This window comes from Oreochromis aureus, linkage group 1 (genome assembly GCF_013358895.1).
Source record: "Oreochromis aureus strain Israel breed Guangdong linkage group 1, ZZ_aureus, whole genome shotgun sequence".
Classification (NCBI taxonomy): domain Eukaryota; kingdom Metazoa; phylum Chordata; class Actinopteri; order Cichliformes; family Cichlidae; genus Oreochromis; species Oreochromis aureus.
In genome coordinates, this window is record NC_052942.1 from 33,272,977 (window position 1) to 33,293,683 (window position 20,707).

The window sequence follows — 20,707 nt, forward strand, 5'->3', positions numbered from 1 at the left end:
CTTTTATTAGATAAATGCTATGTATACTTGGGAGACGGACACCTTGATTTCAACCTACAATTTCCTTTAAAATTCGTTTAAAAGGACATATTGTGCTTTTGATATTGGTGCTGTGATGCATCAGTGCTGCATGAAAGGAGATGCAAACTTCCTGTGAGCTGAGATGTTGCTAAAAAGAAGAATTGATTAGTCCAAATGAAGGGATGCGGCTGCTTCCTGGGCAATAAATGAATGTGGCAAAGGGTGACAAAGAACCAAGTTTCTCTGATTAATGCCACGTCTGACAGCAAGCGCCAGGCCTGACTGTCACATCAAAGCCACCAAAAAAACAAGCCACTAGTGACATTTCCAATCTCCATCATCACTAACTTTACCCCATACTCAGCACTGACCATTTAGTCTGAATTGAGTCATACTCAACGGGGGAGGAGAGCTTTGAAAATAACTCTTTATCTGTGTGTTGCTGTTTTTCTGGGAACACAAAAGGACTGACGAGACCATTTATCTGTGGATTCTTTAAAAGAAAAGGAAAAGCAAAGAAAAAAGGCGAGCCTACCTGATGTTTTCTATCAATTTTTTCTTTTTTCACAAGGCGCTGTCTGTGCCTGCGATCCCTTTATCTGCCTTTCATTAGCGCCTCGCTCGCCCTCTTAGTAGGGCGGGAGTCTGGGAGACAGTCACTTTCTCCCAGCCTGTGATGTTTCTGCAGATTACAGAGGGCCTTTGAAGCCACTGCTCTCCTCATTGCCTGGGCCTCAGACGGGCCCATGCCATCTGTCAGATTGACGGCAAAGTAGCGGAATGGGGCTGAGACACCCTCTGTTGATCCACACTTTTGTCTTTTATGTGTCACATTTGGATGTTGCACGGCAGCCACACCTTTGTAATCTGCTGCTGGCACTCGCCTGAAAAACTGGCCTCCACAGCATACAAACACACACACCCACAGACAGGAGAGAATAATGGCCCTCCGTAATTACTCTTACCTGTGGGCATCAGTCTCTAAATGAGACAATTACCGCCATCCCCTCAGAGTGATCTCGGGTTTCCTCCCACTTTTGCAGGGCCCTGGAAATCACTGTCATGTGGGTCTTTTTATGCCTAACCAGTGGGAAGGATCTGATTGTTCATGAGTTTAGGAGACTGTAAGTTTGTGTGCTGCAACATGAGTAAGACTGCAGAACAACCAGCCCCAAGCAACTGCAGCAAGATTTTCTTTACAAGGAAGTTTCTAAAATGAATTTTCTTTTAGTTGTTGCTAAATGCTCAAACAATGATGTGTTAAAGTCAGATTTTGAAGGAATACCAAGGCAGAAAACTAAACCCAGTGCTTCTTTCTTCCTTCTGATGCACCTGTTATGTTCTAGTGTAATAAGTGGTTCACAACAAGAGATGTGCCCCTTTTCTTTTTAAACAGTATATAATTTTCATACAAAATAGCAAATGTGGCTAGCTTTGTCATTAAGCTAACATAAGTTCCATAAATTGGTTGAAAATGCTGATCATAGCTAACTTCTTAGTCCTTCCAGCCAGGGTCAGATCAACCTCCCTTTGACCCCTTCACTCTGAACATCAGATTTACTATTGAGCCAAAAACCAGCTGTGCTCCAGAACCGAATTTATTAGGCAACTAACAAAAAAATAATCAGCCATTTTCAACAGATTTATAAGCAAAAATAGTTATTGGCCACATTATGAATGTGTTTCATAAAGAAGGTGATAGTAGTAGTTAATAAATTTACACTCCTATAATTAAATATTGCCACCTTGCATTGAGGTTTTCAGTTCAGGTTTTCAGTCCTAAAGGACTGGGCCATCATTCTTGTGTAGTGCAAATTGCTAACAAAATTACAATACGTCAGATTACATGCCAAACAATGTTGAATAAACCTAATTTTCGGGGCTCCAACAGGGACTAAGACTTGATCAGATGATAATCCAGCCTGGTTTCAAGATAATTTTATTACACTAATTCAGTAAAGTCTAACTTATGCACTTAAAAGGTGTTGTAGTTTGTGTGTCTTGAACCCAGAGTTTTGAGTTTTGTGGGTCCGTGATTCCTTTTGGGTTTTGTGAAGGGATTTTGTTGTAGTTCTATATTGTTTATGATCTTGTGGTTTTTTTGGGTGTGTTATTCTAGTGCTTTTGTTTTTTTAGTTTTTTGCTTGGGATTGTTATAGGTTTGCGCTCCATGGTTGTCTTTACATGTAAACGTGGAGTCTTTGCCTCAGTGTAAGTTCTGTCCTGTTTCATTTTGGTGGTGTTAGTCCCTTGTGCTTTGTACTTCATTTGACTCCCCTTGTCTCGTTAACCCTGATTTGTTCCCATAGTATTTCCCACCTGTTTTCCCCTACCCTCATTACCTTGAATACATACTCTTTGAATCTCCTCTTTCTAATTGTAGTGTTGTCCTTCAATGTTGTGTGCTGTAGTTCCTGTATTCCTTGATGTGTGTTTTCCTTGGTTTAAACTTATCTTTTGAATTACCTTTGGACTTTCTTATTTTCCATTATCAGTGTCATAGCCTTGTTTTATATTCCACTCCTGTGCCATGAGTTCTGCAACCTGCCTATCACACAACTAACCCTGACAAAAAGGCAACAATTGTCTTCATTATCATCAGTTAATCACAGTGTTTTCTGTGAGATGCAATGTCTCTATATCATTTCCTTCTAGAATAACCACGTTTGACTGCCTCACTTGTGTATCACAGACACATCAGTGGTAAAAGACTACACAGAAAAATTTTTAGTGATGCACAAGGATTTCTTCTTATTTTTCTTCCTCTCGATAGTATGAAGTCCTCATCTTTGAAGTTGTACCATATTTCTTGCTGCAGTCTCTAACTTCTTTTTCCAGTCTAATATTAGACAATTATTGTTTAGGGAAACAGTTTAGTGAACTGTTCATGCAGACAACAACAATTAATGGACACAAATAACTCATTAGGGGTTTAATTAGATGCATAAATAATGTATAATGAGGTACTCGGATAATTGTGCTTTTAATGGGTCTTTTTCTTAAAGAGAAAACCATAAATTGTGTTACCGTCAGCAGGTCATAAACGGAGCTGTGTTGTTTAATGCGAATGACAGCTCCTATTCTGAGATACCTTGCTTATAAGGACCCAGGTTTACTCACTTTTTGAGGAAGGAGCGGCCCCTGATAAACCTCTGAAGGAGAATAAGATTACAGGCAGCGCGCTTCCACCTCAAACAGTGCCTCTCCCTGTGTTGAGATGATAAACTCTCATTGAGTTTGCAAAGACCATTTCCCAGCGGCTGTCTTTCAGTTTATATGAACTTTTCAAACAGCTAAGGATCTGACGAGGATCGTCACCAAGCTCGCAGGCTTTGAACACGTCTCCCCTGTGTATTTTACCCACCCCAGGACCACTGTCTTCAGAGGCTTGGGGAGAATAAAGACTCAGATCGACAGAAATCATCCCCCCACTCCCACCCTATCCTTTACCCACCTTGCTTGTCCTATCACATGTGCTCACACTCACACACTTCCAAATTTATGATGCATGTAAGCATTTTTTGATGCGTGTGCGCTATGCATTTACACACAGATAACTCCCAACAAGAATCCCCTGTAGAGTCACACATCAGATCAACCTCCCTTAAAAGAATCTCCCATTATAATGGAGTTTTCAAAAGCAGAATAATACATTAAGTACCTTCAAGCAAAGAGTGATATCATACTAAAAAAATAAATAAATAAATATTAAGCAAGCCCAGTGAAATATACATAGGAGTAACTAGATCAGAGAATACTGTGGTTAAAAACTGAAGATGTCAAACGTTAATAAGAACACATTCAGTAACTAAAGCAGCATCTGAGGTCATGATGTTAAATCCAGGAGGTAACCTCTGGGGCAGAAATAAAAAAGTGAATACATAGGTACTAAAAACTGCATTTGAGCTGCAAAATGCCTGACTTCTTCAGGTTTACCAAAAGGTACTTCTGTAATCACCTTCTCCAAAATATACAACTTTTATCACCAGGGGCAGCATTTTATCAGTGGGTGTGTTGAAACATTTTCCCTGCTGTTCTTTAAGATTTTGATATTTCTTTGTAGTTCTACCCTCATTTCTTCAGGAGTTTTTGTATTTTGCCAGAGTTAGGGTTAGGATATTCTTTGTTAACATTATATTGATACATTTAGCTTACATTTTAAGGTTTTTTAAGCTATTTTAAAACACAGGCTTAAAGACAATGTGCAGACCATCAAATCAGTGAAATTACTGCAGTGTTGGTGCCTTTTGCAGCATTTAAATGAAAAGTTCTTGTAAATATGATTACTTATTGTGTGATGCAGATTGGCCAGAAGTTTGTCCTTTGGTTTTAAGAACTGTTTTGTTTTAGCATTTTATTTGATTACTTTTAAGTAATATTCACAAAATGATCTGTGTGCCTTCTATCCATGCAGCATGCTGGTAAATCTCACTACCTTAGTCCATCTACACTACCTTAGTGTGACATCTTTGCGGCTATGTCCATCTTTTATAAACAATCTCTGGAAATGTCTATCCCATCACATTTCATAACACTTTTCTGCCCTGGAAAAGGTTATATTGACAATTGTTTTGCACATAACAAGCTTTTTCAGTCTCTACATCACAAGAAGTGATTGTTAGAGCACCAAAAAAAGTGCATACTTTCATCTACAGACCTGGGTGGAATGTTAGAGGACCACAGGACAACAACACGGTGACAATGGCGAGCTGTAAAAACTGACAATCAAACCCACGTGCATAAAAATAGAGTCACCATACACATAGCGCTTTGACGGGGATGAGTGATTGATGCTCAAAGATGTTGTCATGACAGACTGGCATACGGGAGAAAAACACTGAGGCAGAATGATTGGCTTCTCCTCTTTGATGTTTCTGTCTGACTTATTTGTGATGGCTGGTTACATCTTCAAACCCGTTCTGCGTTGACAGTTGTAATGACCCCAAACATTTCATCTGTCATAAGTGAGTAGCGCGCTCACAACTTCTTGTGAAAAGACTTCTATGACTGAACTTCATCAAATATTCTCATATCCAGCCAAAAGGACAGACGTTATTCATTTCCATTTGCCACGGGCTTTAAGTTTGATGTAATTAGCAAGAAATGAAGCTATAACTTTAATATCCAAGATTTAAAACAGAGGTAGGAACAAAATGTTGCAAAATCAGAGAAAATACACGAAAACACCAAGAGTGAAAATAAAGGGGAAGTTGGTTTTCAAATTATTTTTAAGAGATGGTTTTTAACTACAGGACTGTCACCAGGATGACATTTTACAGCACAACTCAAACCAGATTGTCCCAACACCATTAAAAAAAAGGGAAAAAAAGACTGTGGTGCTCTGGCTCAGGCAGTCCAAACAGCACATTTTATCTCCAAAGCTGGTTCAGTCAAACCATGTGCAAAACAGATAAACCGTTCAAAGCCTGCATTTGTATGCCTGTTTGTATTTTTGTTGTGTATATGTGCAGAGACCAAAACATGCCAGTTCCATCCCGTCTGCAGGGCGGGAAGCGGTTTCCCATGGTTCTGTTGGGAAGCAGCTTTCATGTGGAAATGGTCTCCGGGTCCCTTTAGCCCCTCTGTTGTGACAGAGGATAATGAATTTCACAACATCTGCCATTTGTTAACCCTGTTTGGTGTAACTGATCTCCTTTTAATCCATGGACTTCCAATGTATGCGCAGCTCTGCAGCTGGACTCAAGCAGATGGATCCCACGGCCTCTCTGGGGCTGCGGAGTAGTACTGGACTAGCAAATCTGTAGAGAACACAGACCTCTATCTTTGACTGATGTACTCATTACATTGCATGGACAGTAAATGAAGAACTTTTTGAAAAGAGGTTTGTTTTCATGTTGTAGTTATCTAAAATGTTCATTAGAAAGGCTCAAAAAGGCCAAAATGTATTTGATATTAGGGATTTTATAATCACTTTGTTCAAAGCTACTATCCAGGATTGTGATACACAATACCATACACCATACAACGCATGAAAATGACTCCAAACTTTCTTTTTTCTGGAAAGAAAATGTGTATGTTCATGAGTGATTATAAATCAATCATTCCTAGTATGTAAACAATCCAAAATGAAACTAAGCTCCTCAACTTTGTCGAACATTTTGGTGTCTTTCAGCTTATTATTTTGGTTTTAGGGCCCGAAACAGTTTCCTCAATTTCCTAACAGCATTTACTATGTAGAGAAACCCAATCTCCAGCTCATATTTGCTGGAAGTGTAAACAGGCTAAAAACTTGTTTCTCCTGCCTTCGGAGGTTTAAGGGAGGATAAAAATCCATCGGTTTTTTGGGCCCACAAATGATCCTTTATTTGTGTGTTTAATTTTAGTCAAGGAGGAAAGAAAACACAATTACCCCTCAGAGAATTGTGGGCATATTACTAGGAAACACTTTCCCTGACCGTTCTATTTCATAAGGAACTCAGTGGTTTTCCATCACAGGGAGAAGGGTCTAAATCAAGTTCCAAGTAAATTACAGCTGTATGTGTATTTTCATTTGCACAAATGACACATAAGAAGACCATCAGTCTCTGAATTACTACACTAAATTTTCTGGTTATTTTAATTTTAAATATGGCCATGGATAACATGCAACTGATTTTTTTCCCCAACACAATAACAGTGAATATGTAAAGAATGTATTATAGTAATTTGCTGGGGATGAGTTTGCTAAGATAGGAGACTCAAACGATAACAGAGTATAAATATCATGTCTTCATCTATGAGCAGGAATGGCTCAAATAGTGGATTCTGTCAATCTTCATTCCTTTCGAGTTTTCCGCTCCATCTTTTGCCCTTTTCATTAAACCTGGAATGTGCATCAAAGAATGTAGACTATCTTTCCGCCATGAATAAAACATCTGTCATTCATCAGACAGTACAATATGTCCCAATTTAACCGAGTATAACAGCTCCGAAACGGACAGGGAAGCTCCTGCCGCTACAGAGTCCTGCGAAGTCAACATTCAACCAAATATCCTCTCTCTCTTCTTTACAGAGGTGTCTGCTTTTTTAACAAATTTTAAATTTAAGTTTTAAGAAAGACCTCAATATTAACCACTGTGGTTTAGAGACACTTTACTTCACTTTTTACATTTAGAAAAATATTATGGTTTATGGCTAAAAAATGTCTTTGCATAAAACATCTCCAGAATTTCTTTGGCTTATCATGGTTAGCTGCATATAGAACACATATGTCTGGGTCTTAAGGCACTGATTTCAATCACTGAAATAATGTTATGGAAAAAATTACAATAAAAGTATACCCAGTGCATTAAAATCAAAATATAGGGATCATTTAAACACATCATTATGCAACACTCCAGGTGTATTAAAGGGTTGCTGATGAATACAGTCAACAGTTGTCTGATGTCAGTTCTAAAACCTAATCTTGATGTAATCTGAACATGTAACAAGCTGTTACTTCAGGTTTTTTCTAATATTGCGCCACTTGCAAATTTCCTGGCTTCATAAAGGTGCAATACTACATTCTTTCTTTTCACCATGAACTTTCTCTTGTTGCATGTGTTTATACTCACTGTACTGCAGTTGGACATGTCTTCTAAGCATCTCGATTTTTTTTTTTTTACTTATCCATATATTAAAGGAAAATGGACATTCTGTATATGATTCAGGCGTGCTGAATTATCGATACATGTAACCGAGTGTGGCTTACATGTGCTCCCTGTATTTGTATGTGGCTTAAGAGCATTTTAGCTGACAGTGATTTCTCCAGGTGAACGATTATTATCATATGTTATTTTAAAGGGGGGGGGGGGTCATGGCAAATGGCAGCTGTGCAGGCTTGGGTCCGTGATTGAAGTTTATTTCAAAGGTTATGTCGCCTCCTTCCGGCTGAAAGGGCGGTCGTACCCATAGACACGGGTATTACCACCGCCGCACCGACAGGCGACGCTGCATTTGTATCTGCCTCTGGTGAAATTTTACTTCCGCTACCACAGTGCTCAGCCACAGCAGTTGGCCGCTGGTGCAGACCAAAACATAGACAATGGGCAAGAAGCACAAAAAGCATAAGTCCGAGAAACATGGATATGAAGGTATTTCATCCCACACAGTTCAGCTGCTTATCAGAATAAACCGTTTTTAAATTTTAAATTAACTTGTAGCCCCTGTGTTTTTGTATCGTACCACTGTTAGCACGACAATATAGCTAGTTGGTAAACTAGCTTATCGCTAAACTACCTTCCCGACTTAGTTATATGGACATCTGTACATGTTTCCATCATTTTTTTTAATGGAAAATAATAATACTGAGGTGGTGATGTGTGAATACAATACATTTTTCGCTAGACCTGCAGCGTAAGTTAAATGACTTCCGAGTTAGTTATTAGCGGCTATTGTTTCTAGCTTTCCTAAGCTGCCGTATGTTCTCACTGTAGTCATACACCATTATTTTTTATTATTAATCGCTATTTGTTTGTACAGAATATGGAGACAGACCACTGAAGCTGGTGCTGAAAGTGTCCGGAAATGAAGTGACGACAGGAAGCTCGAGCCTTGACACTTTTTATGACGAACAACCGGCTGACTTTGACAAACCCAAAGACAAGAAAAAGAAGAAGAAAAAGGATAAAGAGAAAAGCTTTGGGTCACCAGAGGAGGAAAAAGGGAAGAAGAAGGTAAACATCATATCTGTTGTTATAGATAATTTGCCATATAATGTTAAATATTTTAAGGGTAGTGTGTGTGAATTTAATGTATGTATGTTTGTTTGTTTTAGGTAACTAAGAAGAAGAAAGGGCAGGATGCAGATGGAGATGATGACCGGGAGCAGAGCAGGACTCCTATACGTTCAGAGATTGATAAACAGGAAGGTAATGTTAAATATTTTCTAAATTAATACCAACACTTATTCTCAAAGTTGTAGAAAGAATCTTAAGTTATCTTGCTCTTTCCCACAGAAAAAGAACAGACTCCTCTGCAGGAAGCTTTGAATCAGCTCATTAGGCAGCTCCAAAGGTGCAGCAGCATTTATCACCTATTGATCAGGGATAATTGTGCACTTGCATTTTTATTTATTGTTTAAATATTTGACATTTAGCAATATCTATAAATAATGAGGTGAGCAACTCACCGCATTAGGTAATGATATTTCTGTGACTAAAAACTGTTTGTGTCTTCTCTGCAGGAAAGACCCGAACGCGTTCTTTTCATTTCCAGTGACAGACCTCATTGCTCCTGGTTACTCTGCAGTCATCAAGCGTCCTATGGACTTCAGTACAATGAAAGACAAAGTAAAGAAAGAGTGCTACCAGTCACTGGATGAACTCAAGGTACATGTCTGTGGTACTGCCAGTTGTACTATCGCATTCAGTTGGAAGAAAGAAATTAAACCCTTCTTTCAAGTATAAAGACACAGTTCTTGTAATTGCTGATACTCTAGCTTACTGTAGGACACACTGACCTGGTGCTTATGGAGGGTTCCCATCCACTAATGATACTTGTTTTGGGTGAAAATTCAGTAATTTTTCCTTCTTAATATATGTTCTGATAGGTGATGTTTTTTGCCTGTCTTTGTTGACAAGTAGCTTCAGTGCAATTTGCAGACTATACTTCTTTGTTTGATCAAACTGCTAAAACTGAGTGACCTTTTTTGTCAATGATGTCTTCATCTTATTCAAAAAAATTTAAATCATGTTAAAATCTTAAGCATTTTTTTTTTCCCCTAAAGGCCACATTTGGACACATTTTTAGTGTGTTTTAACTAACAGAAGCTGTTGTATTTGTCATGCTTTAAAATGTTACATGTGTCATTGATGCAGGTTGATTTCAGGATTATGTGTGAAAATGCCATGATTTACAACAAACCTGAGACAATCTACCATAAAGCAGCACGGAAACTGTTACATTCCGGAATGAAGATCTTGAGCCAGGTATTGTGACCTCGGACCGTCATTTTCTTTGACCTCTTTTTCTTGGGGGTAATTTGGGTTCATCAAGTTTTAAAAATTAAGAAGCTTTATTTTAAAACTGCACATGGTAACAGAAAACTTCAGTTTGAAAGCCCCCCAAAATATATTATTTAAAATTATTTCAAATAATTTTTTGTGGATCTAAATTTTTATAAAGCCTAATGTATGACAAACTTCGCAGTAATTTTGAAGTTGTAATTACGATTTGTGTCCACATCAGCTGTTGTAGTTTTTTTGTAGACATCTGTCAGCAATAAAAAATGGACACAAACATACTGTATGAATATGCACAGATTTTTCTGTTACAATTATATACCACTATGTATAGTTCTGTATAGTTCTGTGTAGATAATCATTCTGTACATACGATAATTTTTAATCCCACAACTGTTTATAACTTACATAGTTCACATTCTGTATAACTGTATATCTCAGATTTCTGTATAGTTTTTATTTCATATTTATATCCTGTTCATAGCCTGTACATAGCTTGTACTCACTACAGCCTGTACATACTTATAGTTATAGAATATTCATAACATACTTCACACTGTGTACATTATAACATACCATAATAGACCCATTTCTGTAATATACTTACACATCTCTATTATTGCTAATTTATATTGTAATATATCTATATCACGACTAAAGCACTTTCTGGATGGATGCAAACTGCATTTCGTTGCCCTGTACCTGTGAGATGTGCAATGACAATAAAGTTGAATTCTAATTCTATATAACCATAACATTATTTGAATGGCACTTTTTAAAAACATAGTTCCATAGTACTACCCAGCATACAGACAGAAAATGAAACATACAGTTTTACATTCATTCTTACATACAACGGGCAAACATTTTAAGAAAAGTTAACATGTAAAAATTTGCTGTCATCAGTCTTTTAAAACAAGGAAGTGTGTACCAAATTTTGTGAGCTGCAACCTCAAAAGCTTGGTCGTCTCTGGATTTAAAATGGAAGAGTGTGGAATAGTTCACAGACTGTAATCAGATGATCGGAGAGGCCAGTTGTTGGAATGTGGAGTCACTAGCACTGTTATCTAGACAGGAGCCTGGCCATGTAGGGCTTTATGTGTTTTTAATAATATTTTAAAATTAACTAAGCTGCTGAGCAGAGCTGCTGCATTCTGGACAATTTGAAAACAGGCTCTTAGTAATCTAAAGATCCACATGAAAAGTGAGTTACAATAATCGAGACAGGAGAAAAGTGAATTATGTACTAAAAGTTCCAAAACAGCACTCAAATAAGGACCCAGGTGTTCTCTACTGATAAATAGCCTGCTGTAAAATAATCTGTGTAAATCAGGCTGCTGTAACCTTGCTTTAGGAACAAAGCAACAGTTGGGGGCAGCAGATGCTCACAAACTCAGCATCACAGACAGTTTTCTTCTCCTTGGTTATTTTTTTTCTCTTTCTTAAATCCAAGTAAAAAGCCTTTTTTTCACCTTCCCTAATAGGAAAGGCTGGACAGCCTGAAGCAAAGCATAGATTTTATGGCTGGTCTTGACCCTTCTGCCAAACAACCTTTGAAATCTGAGGAACAAACAAGCACCTTTCTGGACCAGAACAAGGAGGGACCTGTGACTACAGACAGCAGCGAGAGGTCACAGACACCCAGCACTCCCAGGTCCTTTCACATGTTGACTTTGCACACGTGTCCTTAAGCCTTGATGCCACATTTAAGTGTAGCTTGGAGAGCCCAGACTGCAATTCATAGAGGGATTTTAATAATACTCCTGACCATACTGTCAATATTTTAACCCCTTAAAATTACAGTTGGCCTGACACAATTACATATTTGTAAAATTAAAAAAGTAGAAGGTTTCACATTTGTATCAGCAGAACTGAGAAATACGAAGAGATGCAGCATGTGAGTGGAAACAGTTTCCCATAAGTGGACTGTGTTGATTTCCGTGAGCTTGTTTTCCACTGTGGAGCTGGAGGCTGAGAATGTGGGGAATGCCTGATGACATGCTGGGGCTTGTTTTCTCTTGGCTATCATCTTTTACAGCTGTGTTTTAACTTAGTGATGTAACAGAACCCGTATGGTGACATTATGCATTTTATTATGACTCACTATAAGAGGACGAGCCCCAGAAAGCCACGTAGTAGGCTGTTTTTCATTCAGTTACCTTTTATCTCGCAAAATATGCTGTCTCAAAATCTTTATTGTGTTTGTTGACGTCACAAAAGCACACAGGTAGATTATCAAAGGAATGAAAGCAGATTGTGGGCATACAATGAACAGAAACACTCCTGAAAATTTCCTCTCTGCTGTGTGTATACTTTTTGTTGTTGCCACAAAGTACATTCACGGTCATGGTGTGTCATCATCTGGCATCTTTCAATTTGCTTTTCATTTGCAGACAGGACAAAGACTCTAAGGACGAAGCAGCAAAAGCAGAGAAAGAGCTTGAGGAAATACGCAAGGTCATTGAGGAGTCTGGAGGAAAGCTGTCCAACAGAGTGCTGCAGTCTGATGTGAGAAAGCAGGGTTAAACACAAGAACACACTTTCAAACTGATATATCTGATCTTTTAGATCATAATGTTTCAGATGGCGTCATGGTATTACAGGTCTCGTTCTCCTAAGCATGTTCTAAATTACTTTGTGGAATGACTTGCTCTTTTGGGAAAATTTTAAACAGTTTTCACTGATTTAGACAAAATTTCCAACACTAAGCACATTATCACTCAGTATAACGCATTTTGCACCATGGTTCACTTGTGATGCAAAATGGTAACCATGGAAGGCAGCTGTTAAACTCATCTATGTAGTGTAATTTCTTATGCACAACAACTCCCAATCGTTTACACTTAAGTGCGGATGTAATTTAACTCGCTTTAGAGTACATAGCCAGCGAGAGCTTGCTGAAAGTTGAAAGCAGTAATTGAATGAAATGATCTGAAGGGTAGATGAGAAAGACATGGAAGAGCAGGATCAAGAAAAGTCATTGCAGATTAGATAAGAAAAATCTAATATGAGACATGTATTAATCCTTTTAGATTTCCATTACATGTAAATTGTAAATATTTACTTATGTTTTCTATTTTTTTCTCGGTGAAGGAAAAAAGTAAGACAAAGCGAATCAACTAACCCCAGCAGATCCTCGTTTAACCCCAAAGGGCCAGATTTACTAATATGTTGCACCAGAAAAAAAAGTACTCTCAATATTTACAAATGGACAAAATTGTAAGAGCTGTGAACTTTTTGAACTTGAGCACTATTTGGCGATTGCACTCACTCGCTATTTTGCCCCATTTAGGAATTTTGGCCCATAAAGTTGAATCAAGATATACTGATGTTTCCTTTTATTAATAAACAGATCATAGTGGAAGAATAGTTTCTGTTTTTTACTTTACATTTTTGTAATTTCTTTAGAATTACAGAACAGCTGCATAAGGTTGAAATGACTTGAGTTACATGTTCTGGACACTGTGTTTTTAGTTTTGTGATGTGGTATGTAATCAGTGCTTGCTAGTGTTATTATTTTTACAGGCTGTGTGTGCAGTCTGTGACCACAGAGATTTAAAGCATGAATAAAAATGCTTTGCCGCTTTTGTTTTGCCAAAATAGCTTTGGCACTCTACATTAAAAATTAGGCTTTGTGTTTAAAAACCAGTAAGGGCCCCAGTTTAAAACATATCCACGCCTTCTTTTTTGTTTCAGACTCTGGAGACGATGTTGTAGATTCAGTGATGGTTATTTATCTGATGTCCATTGTGTCTTATCTAATTATTTAACTACAATCCAATAATGTAATATTTTCTCATTATTTTTATTCCTCTTTCACTGAGCTGTGGTTTTACAATTCATTTGTTTTGTAGTTGGAGTTTGCAAGGCGGAAGTCAGATGGCTCCACTACTCTGGCTATCCTCAACCCAGCAGATCCCTCAGCAGGAGGTGAGACTATTTTGGAACTATAAAAGAGCTCAATTAGACCAATTATTACAATTTGCCACAGCGGTGGATGTTCATATTGAATATGGCTTTAATGTAAAAAGATCAGCACATACACCATTAATCCCTTTAGGCCAAAAGTGCAGGCTTGAATTTTGATTCAAAGGGGTTTATGTAGGACAACCAATCAGAAGGAAACAGCTTAAAGAAAGAGGAGCTAAAACAGTCTGTTTTCAGTTGGAGTTATACTTCTGTGTTAAATCTAGATCACAGATACATTACAAACGCAAATTGCTCTGAAACCCTAGAAATGTAACTACACGACTCCATCACTGCAGCCCACACAGTTATAAATGAAAACACCATCAGCTTCTGTCGTAGGCTCTGGCCGTGGATGAACTGAGAGGCTTCACCACTCTTGTAAAGTCCAAAAATACAAATATAGAAGCATAATATATCCACTTTAAATAACAACATTTTATACACAAAAAAGTGAAATATAAGTTTCCTTTGGCTTCTTTGATTTTAATTTCTGTAAACTATGACTGTGGGGAAATTTTAATGGTTGATTAGTATTTCCAGACCTATAAAAGAAATGATGATGCAGCCACAGAAATGAGGGGGAAAAAACTGTGTTTGCTGTTGCAGATGTGGGTTATTGTCCTGTGAAACTCGGCATGATGTCCAACCGGCTGCAGAGCGGTGTGAACACCTTGCAGGGCTTCAGGGAGGACAAGAGGAACAGGATCACTCCAGGTATGGCTCTACCTTTATGTTTCTCCATATTGTTGATATCAGAGTCTCAAAGGAAAGACAATAAATTATCTGTGTGCGGCACTTTCCACAGTGTCCTACATGAACTATGGGCCATTCACCTCCTACGCGCCAACCTACGACTCCAGCTTTGCCAACATCAGCAAGGAAGATTCTGACCTTATCTACTCTTTCTATGGAGACGAGTCCAGCCTCCAGGGCTCAGACAGGTATGAACAACGTGTCCGTGGAAGGACCCGAGCTCTGTGGCTTTTACACAAACCATCAGCGAGGCATTCCTCACTGATTACTTTCCAGATGTTCCTCTTTTTCCACTGGATTTTCTGTGTCAGGAGGAGGTAAGCTGAAAGCGGAGCCTCACCCTGATTCAAACCCTTCATCTCTTCGTACACTTCAGTTTCATCTTGTTTCTGTTTTATTCTCTCATGATGTTCATGCTCATAACAGGTTGGTACATCTTGTGGAACTCCAAAGTGTTCAGAATGAAAAAGATCTAGGGCATATAAAAGCCATAAAAAGGTTTCAGTAGGTGAAGCTACATGGGTTCGTTTTATGATGAAGGTTGCAGCCAGTGGGGACCATTAGTTATCCATGACTGAATTTTAATTTAAATTTTATTTGTCTACATAATTTTTAGGTGAAGTTTAAGGAAATGCATATATATGGTTGATCTTTAAATAATTCAACTGAAAAGTTCAGTAAATGCAAGGTGATTAAAAAAAAAAAAAAGGGGGTAAGCAATTAATTTTTCCAAGGGGCCATGGGAAACTGGGACCGGTGCAGTTCTTCACAACACCCCCAGTTTCTCATGTGGCCCCTTGGGAAAATAAATTGCTCACCCCTTTTATAAAAACTAATTTATGTTGGCCATTCTCATGCTTGTGAAGGATGAGCACTCCAAAATCAAAGGTTGACAAACAGACCGCATATGTCACATAACACCAATATTATGACCATTAAATACTGGAGTCTGTTTTTTTCTTTCCCCCCAACCTAGGAGCCTCAGTATTCAACAGTGGCTGTCAAGTTGCACAGACTCTTTTTTTTGCCATAAATATTGTATTTTTATGTATGTTTTCCTTGCAAAATATAAAGAAATGAAGAATGAATTAAGGCTTTTGCACAGTACTATATGTATTTAGCTTATTGTTACCACATGCTCATTGTCTCTTGTGTCTATTTTTTCCTCTAAACGGAAAAGCACAGTATGATTTTGTTTACAGATTAATGAAAATCTGTAATTACCATTAGTAGCGCATCCTTATTCAACTGGTTGTGTAGGAGGTGCAGTTATTTTTCCACCAATTTGCAGGAGTGTCAATATCAACTACTTGTCATTATTCTCAGTCAACAAAATGATTCAGACTTTTACACCGCTGCTGCATAGGAAATAACTGTAGTAAAATTTTGTTTGTTTGGTTGTTTGGCAGCTTGTCAGAGTTCCTGGCCAAATCAGAAGAGTATGTGTACAAACTGGCAGACAACTTCCTGGATGCAGTGACAAACGGAGAGCATTCAAGAATCCTGAAGGACACCGAGCAAGTAAGCTTTTTCTTTGACGTCATTTGTTGTTTTTTGTTTCAGGACAGGAAAGTCTTCCAGTTGACTAAATGTTTTTACTTTGCTTTGGGGGGTTTTTTGTCATTTTTTCCTCCAGCAAGTAGAGCAGCTGTCAATTATACAAGAGGACAAGGATGGCATGGAGGTGAGAGAATCTGGAGCTGAAACCCTGATCAAAAAATGTGCAGCATGTAATAGAAATGTCCGTGAGGTGTCAAGTGACGAGTGCCAGCATTCGCTATGTAATACAAAACCGGAGCCACTCATCCTCATCAGCACTGCTTTTGAAGCTGCTGCTGTTCAGTGCAAAGCATATCACGTGCTCCTCCATTATACCCCATGGATTTAATTTGTGTTATAGATGGCCTCAGCTGATGACTGCTGCATCCACCAGCTGTGTCAACATAGCAGGGGCCTGGCGTAAGGATGGAAAGAACATTTCCTTTTAAAACACAGCAGTGCTACATGCTCAAGGCCCGCTGTTGGAGAATTTTGAGAGGACTGTTTTCCTCTACTGCCCACTGACTGAAGCTGAATCGCTCCTCAGAGCAGTAGAGGAAACCAGAGCAGGGGCCCACCGTCAGACACACAGCGGCCCTCTGTGCTAGCTTTTTGCTGTTTTTGGCCGCCCTCCAGTTTACTCTCATCCCCTGCTCGGGTGTTGCAGCTTTTGATTAGGCCTGATTTTATTGTAGTGAAGAAGCAGCACGACAAAAGAAGCTTCAAAAGATTGTGATGTTCCCTTTATCTCCAGTGTGGAATGCATTTTTCTAATCTAACTAACCATGTTGTTTCCCCTCTGTCTTTGGTAGGTAGCTGACCCCCAAGCATCTGACAGACTGGATTTCCTGCGCTCTGCTGCAGGCCTGCAGATGACTGAGGAGCTTTCTGAGGGTAAAACGTCTGAGTTTCTTCTGTATTTAAAGTTGCAGCTAATTATACTTTTAGGAATGATCAGAACATCTTGAAGTCTTTAAAAATGTTTAATTTGGTTCCTTTAGAAAGCACTATAAACACATGTCATGAATGTTTTTCATGTTTCAATGATAAAAACAAGCTAATCAAGATAAAACGGTTATTGTGCTGAATTCTGTTTTGCAATCATGCTCTTGTTTTGTCATTCAGGCACCTCCACTTTACCTTTTTTTTTTTTTTTTTTTTTGTTTTCACCCAAAAGCCCAAATTACATTGATGGGCACATTTAGTTCATCTTTTGTCACTGCCCCCCTCGCCTTTAGCCCTGGATCTGTGTTAATTACATGATCAAAAACTTGTGACCTTAGTAGTTGTGATGAAAATTTTTGCCAAACCAGGCACCTAGTGTTCTACATCTACATACAGATGTAGATCTACATCCACAGGAAACTTTCAGTCACTACAACCCTGACCCTAACAATTCTTAAGTGGTTCAGTTCACACCTGGGCTTTTGGTTGTTTTTTACCACAGGAAACGCCACTTGATCATAAACATGATCATCAAAATACTAAAATTTACCCGGAGAAAAAAAACCCATCTTTAAATATCACAGCACTCACCAGACTACCAGGATCTAGCTGAGCATTAACATCCTAAAATGGATATTGTGATAGAGCATGATGGCATTATGATACAAGTTTGCAGACCTTCAGTTCTCGTGTCATAATTCTTACAGTTTGCAGGATCTTTATCTTTACAATTAAAAGTACCTTTGGATGAATGCTGTTGCTATTTAAATAAAACTGAGATGACAAAGCCAACACGGGAATGTATTTTTTCAGTTATTCTGCATGAATGCACTGTTAATGTCCCCACTGGCTTCCCATCATTCTTTGATGGTATGACAATCAAAAAGGGATTTATTTTCCTTCTTAGTGGTATTAATTTTTAACTCAGCAGAAATATTTTTAATGCCTTTTCTTGATGGCAGGAAATAAGAAGAGTTGTGGCACTATATGCAGCTTAAGGACCTGCCTCGTGCTGTTGCGAAGAGAAATGAGAATCAGAAAAATACAAGTTCACATAGTATTGGGGATATGACCAAAAAATCTGTCATGGTACTTTTTAAAATTCATGGCCATTATTTATTATAATATTTGTTCTCCCTACGTATACCTTTATGTAAGCGTACCGTGGCTCATTGTTCTGTCAAGATTGTATATAATGTAAACATTTTAATGTCTAAAACTGTTTGAGTGACATATTAGCTGTCCATCATCCTATTATGTTTCCTTTGAGATCTTTCTAGAGTTCTTCTGTCATCAGCTTTCAGCACCTTCGGGTATTGATGTAACACGAGAACTCGGGTCTGTGTCAGGGCTCAGAAACAGTGGATATATTGTGTTAGAAAGAAATGATTGGGGGGGTACCAGAAGGTAACTGGAGGAACTCAGAGGAAGTATTTACTCGCTGCGTGTTCTCCTTCCCTCACACAGAAGCCCTGAACATCCAGCAGAAATTGGACGAGACTACAAAGCTCCTGCGCAACTTGCAGGAAGTTCAGAGGGAACGTCTGAGCGCCAAGCAGCCACCAAACATGATCTGCTTGCTGGCCCCGACTGCCAAGGAGCTGGAGCTGGGTAAGAGCCTCATAGTGCATGGGCGTCTTTGTTCTTCCACTGAAGTCAGCTGTAGAACTCGAACAACACTTCATTTACCTCAGTAGCCTGCATCCTTCACAGGTGTGTTAGACATTGGCCTGATTCAGATCACTGGGAGCCCCTTTCCAGAATGTTTTTCTTTAAAAGAGTGAACCCAGAGGAAAAAAAAAAAAAAAACACATTTTGATGTAACCTGTGCCAAAATTTGTCTTCTTTAAGAGACACATTTTGTGGAAAAGAACTTTTATGCTGAATGGCAATACGTAGCCCTCTATTTTAGATGACTTTATAAAATTAAAAAGAGACCTTTAATTTCATAGGCTATATTTACAATTAGTGGGGTTTTCAGATAAATGGTTGTCCTTGATCACCATTTAATACTTTTGTGTTTAAAATAACCTTTTTACTCGGTAAATTGTTACTTAGGATGATGTGACTTCATGCATTGCTGAACTGAATTGTTACATGCTGTAACAAGTAGTGTTGTTCTGATAACTTAAAGAGTCAGCCTTGTGGAATGCCAGCCAGGCACCAGCCAATCAAATTAAACCGAAGGAGCTAGTTACTTATTCAGTTCAGCATCAAAATGTAGGCGACTTTAAACAAAAAAAGGTCAATTACTGTAAGTACAGTCAGCCACACTAGGCTGATTATCTTACAACAGGACAAGAATGAAATGATTTTTTTTTTTTTTTTAAATACAATTTCGCAAACCTGCCCATCTGTTGACTCACTGATTTAGGATGATTCATTGATTGCTTCCTTTCCACGTTGAAGCATTTAAACCATATATTTAAGCCACTTCCAGCTATCAACATGTATCAACATATCAGCTTGGTTTTCCTGAGGTCACTTCCTGTAAAGTGACATTTTATAATGGATGTAACAGTTCTTAAGAAATGTGGTTCAGTTCATGTTTTTTTTCTTTCTTTCTCTCGCTCGCTGTTTGTACTGATAACTTAATAGTTAGTCATGTAGAATGCCAATACAGGCACCAGCCAATCAAATCATGTTAAGTGTAAAGACAGGAAGCTATTTCTTTATTCAGTTCAACATTAAAATGTAGGATAATTTAATTAATATAATAAGGTTAATAGCAGTTCCGTTATCTTGTCTCGAGTGTTGTCACCATGATAAACATGTCAGCAGCATGCTCCTGCTATCACATTTAATATTATTAGCCATTTCTCGATACGTCTGTATCTGTGTATATAACAGTTAATAAATGAAAATTAAAGGAGAGATGTGAGAAACACCCTTCAACTATGAGTGTTGCCTGTTTTGCCCACCAGAGGACACTCTGTTGCCAACATGTTTGGAGCTGCAAAAACAAACAGCAGCTGATCCAAGTCAGAGTATCAATAGATATATAGATTTTTTTAAAAACAGACGTAGGCCTGGTAAATACAACCAGTCCTACATCTGTTTTTTTATCTGCTTTTTCTTAATATCTTAATTTCCTGCTGTCTTCATGTTCATCCTCCTACCTTTACAGCTGAGAAAGTGACATCAAACTTGGCTGAGCTGACTAGTCAGGTGGCCCCATGTGATGTCAGCAGTATCTACGGCATCAGGAAGGCCATGGGCATTGCTGCCCCTCCAGACCCACCTGAGCTCTTCATAGACCTCACTACAGGTAAAAGGCAGTTTCTCTTAAGTTGTGTGAAATGCAGTATGTAACCTTAACAAAAAACAGAAAATTTCAGACGAGAACTTTTCCACGTTTTCAGTGCAGGACACGGCTGAAGCCATGGAGACCAGTTGTCCAGATGTTCCAGTCATCGCTGTGTAATGAAATTCCAAACACTCTCATTCAGTGTAATAACTTAAGTTTTGTACAAAAAGTGCTTTTTGTGTTACATTTGTATGCTTTTCAGCCAATAAACCTTTTTTAATAAAAACCAACA

The 20,707-nt window shown here is 38.4% G+C and overlaps 1 protein-coding gene across 2 annotated transcripts; it reads left to right on the top strand.

Annotated features, from left to right (window-relative positions):
• The first annotated feature begins 7,937 nt into the window (after positions 1-7,937).
• On the top strand, positions 7,938-20,705 carry brd7 (bromodomain containing 7). Of its 2 annotated transcripts, XM_031746512.2 has the most exons (17): positions 7,938-8,093; positions 8,482-8,675; positions 8,777-8,870; positions 8,958-9,015; positions 9,185-9,329; positions 9,819-9,929; positions 11,447-11,616; positions 12,356-12,470; positions 13,817-13,892; positions 14,538-14,645; positions 14,737-14,872; positions 16,094-16,205; positions 16,321-16,368; positions 17,036-17,117; positions 18,636-18,779; positions 20,296-20,436; positions 20,531-20,705. In XM_031746512.2, exons 1-17 carry the CDS (start codon positions 8,045-8,047, stop codon positions 20,590-20,592), a joined length of 1,845 nt encoding a protein of 614 aa, XP_031602372.1. In that variant the 5' UTR covers positions 7,938-8,044; the 3' UTR covers positions 20,593-20,705. The 2 variants fall into 2 exon arrangements, with proteins under 2 accessions (XP_031602372.1, XP_031602373.1); XM_031746513.2 differs by lacking the exon at positions 16,321-16,368 and having other exon boundaries at positions 8,045-8,093.
• Positions 20,706-20,707: the final 2 nt, after the last annotated feature.

Coding starts and splice junctions, on each gene's coding strand:
- brd7 (XM_031746512.2), top strand. CDS start 8,045: ATGGGCAAGAAGCACAAAAAGCATAAGTCCGAGAAACATGGATATGAA. Junction 9,930..11,446: donor GAATGAAGATCTTGAGCCAG/GTATTGTGACCT, acceptor CTTCCCTAATAG/GAAAGGCTGGACAGCCTGAA. Junction 11,617..12,355: donor CAGACACCCAGCACTCCCAG/GTCCTTTCACAT, acceptor TTTCATTTGCAG/ACAGGACAAAGACTCTAAGG.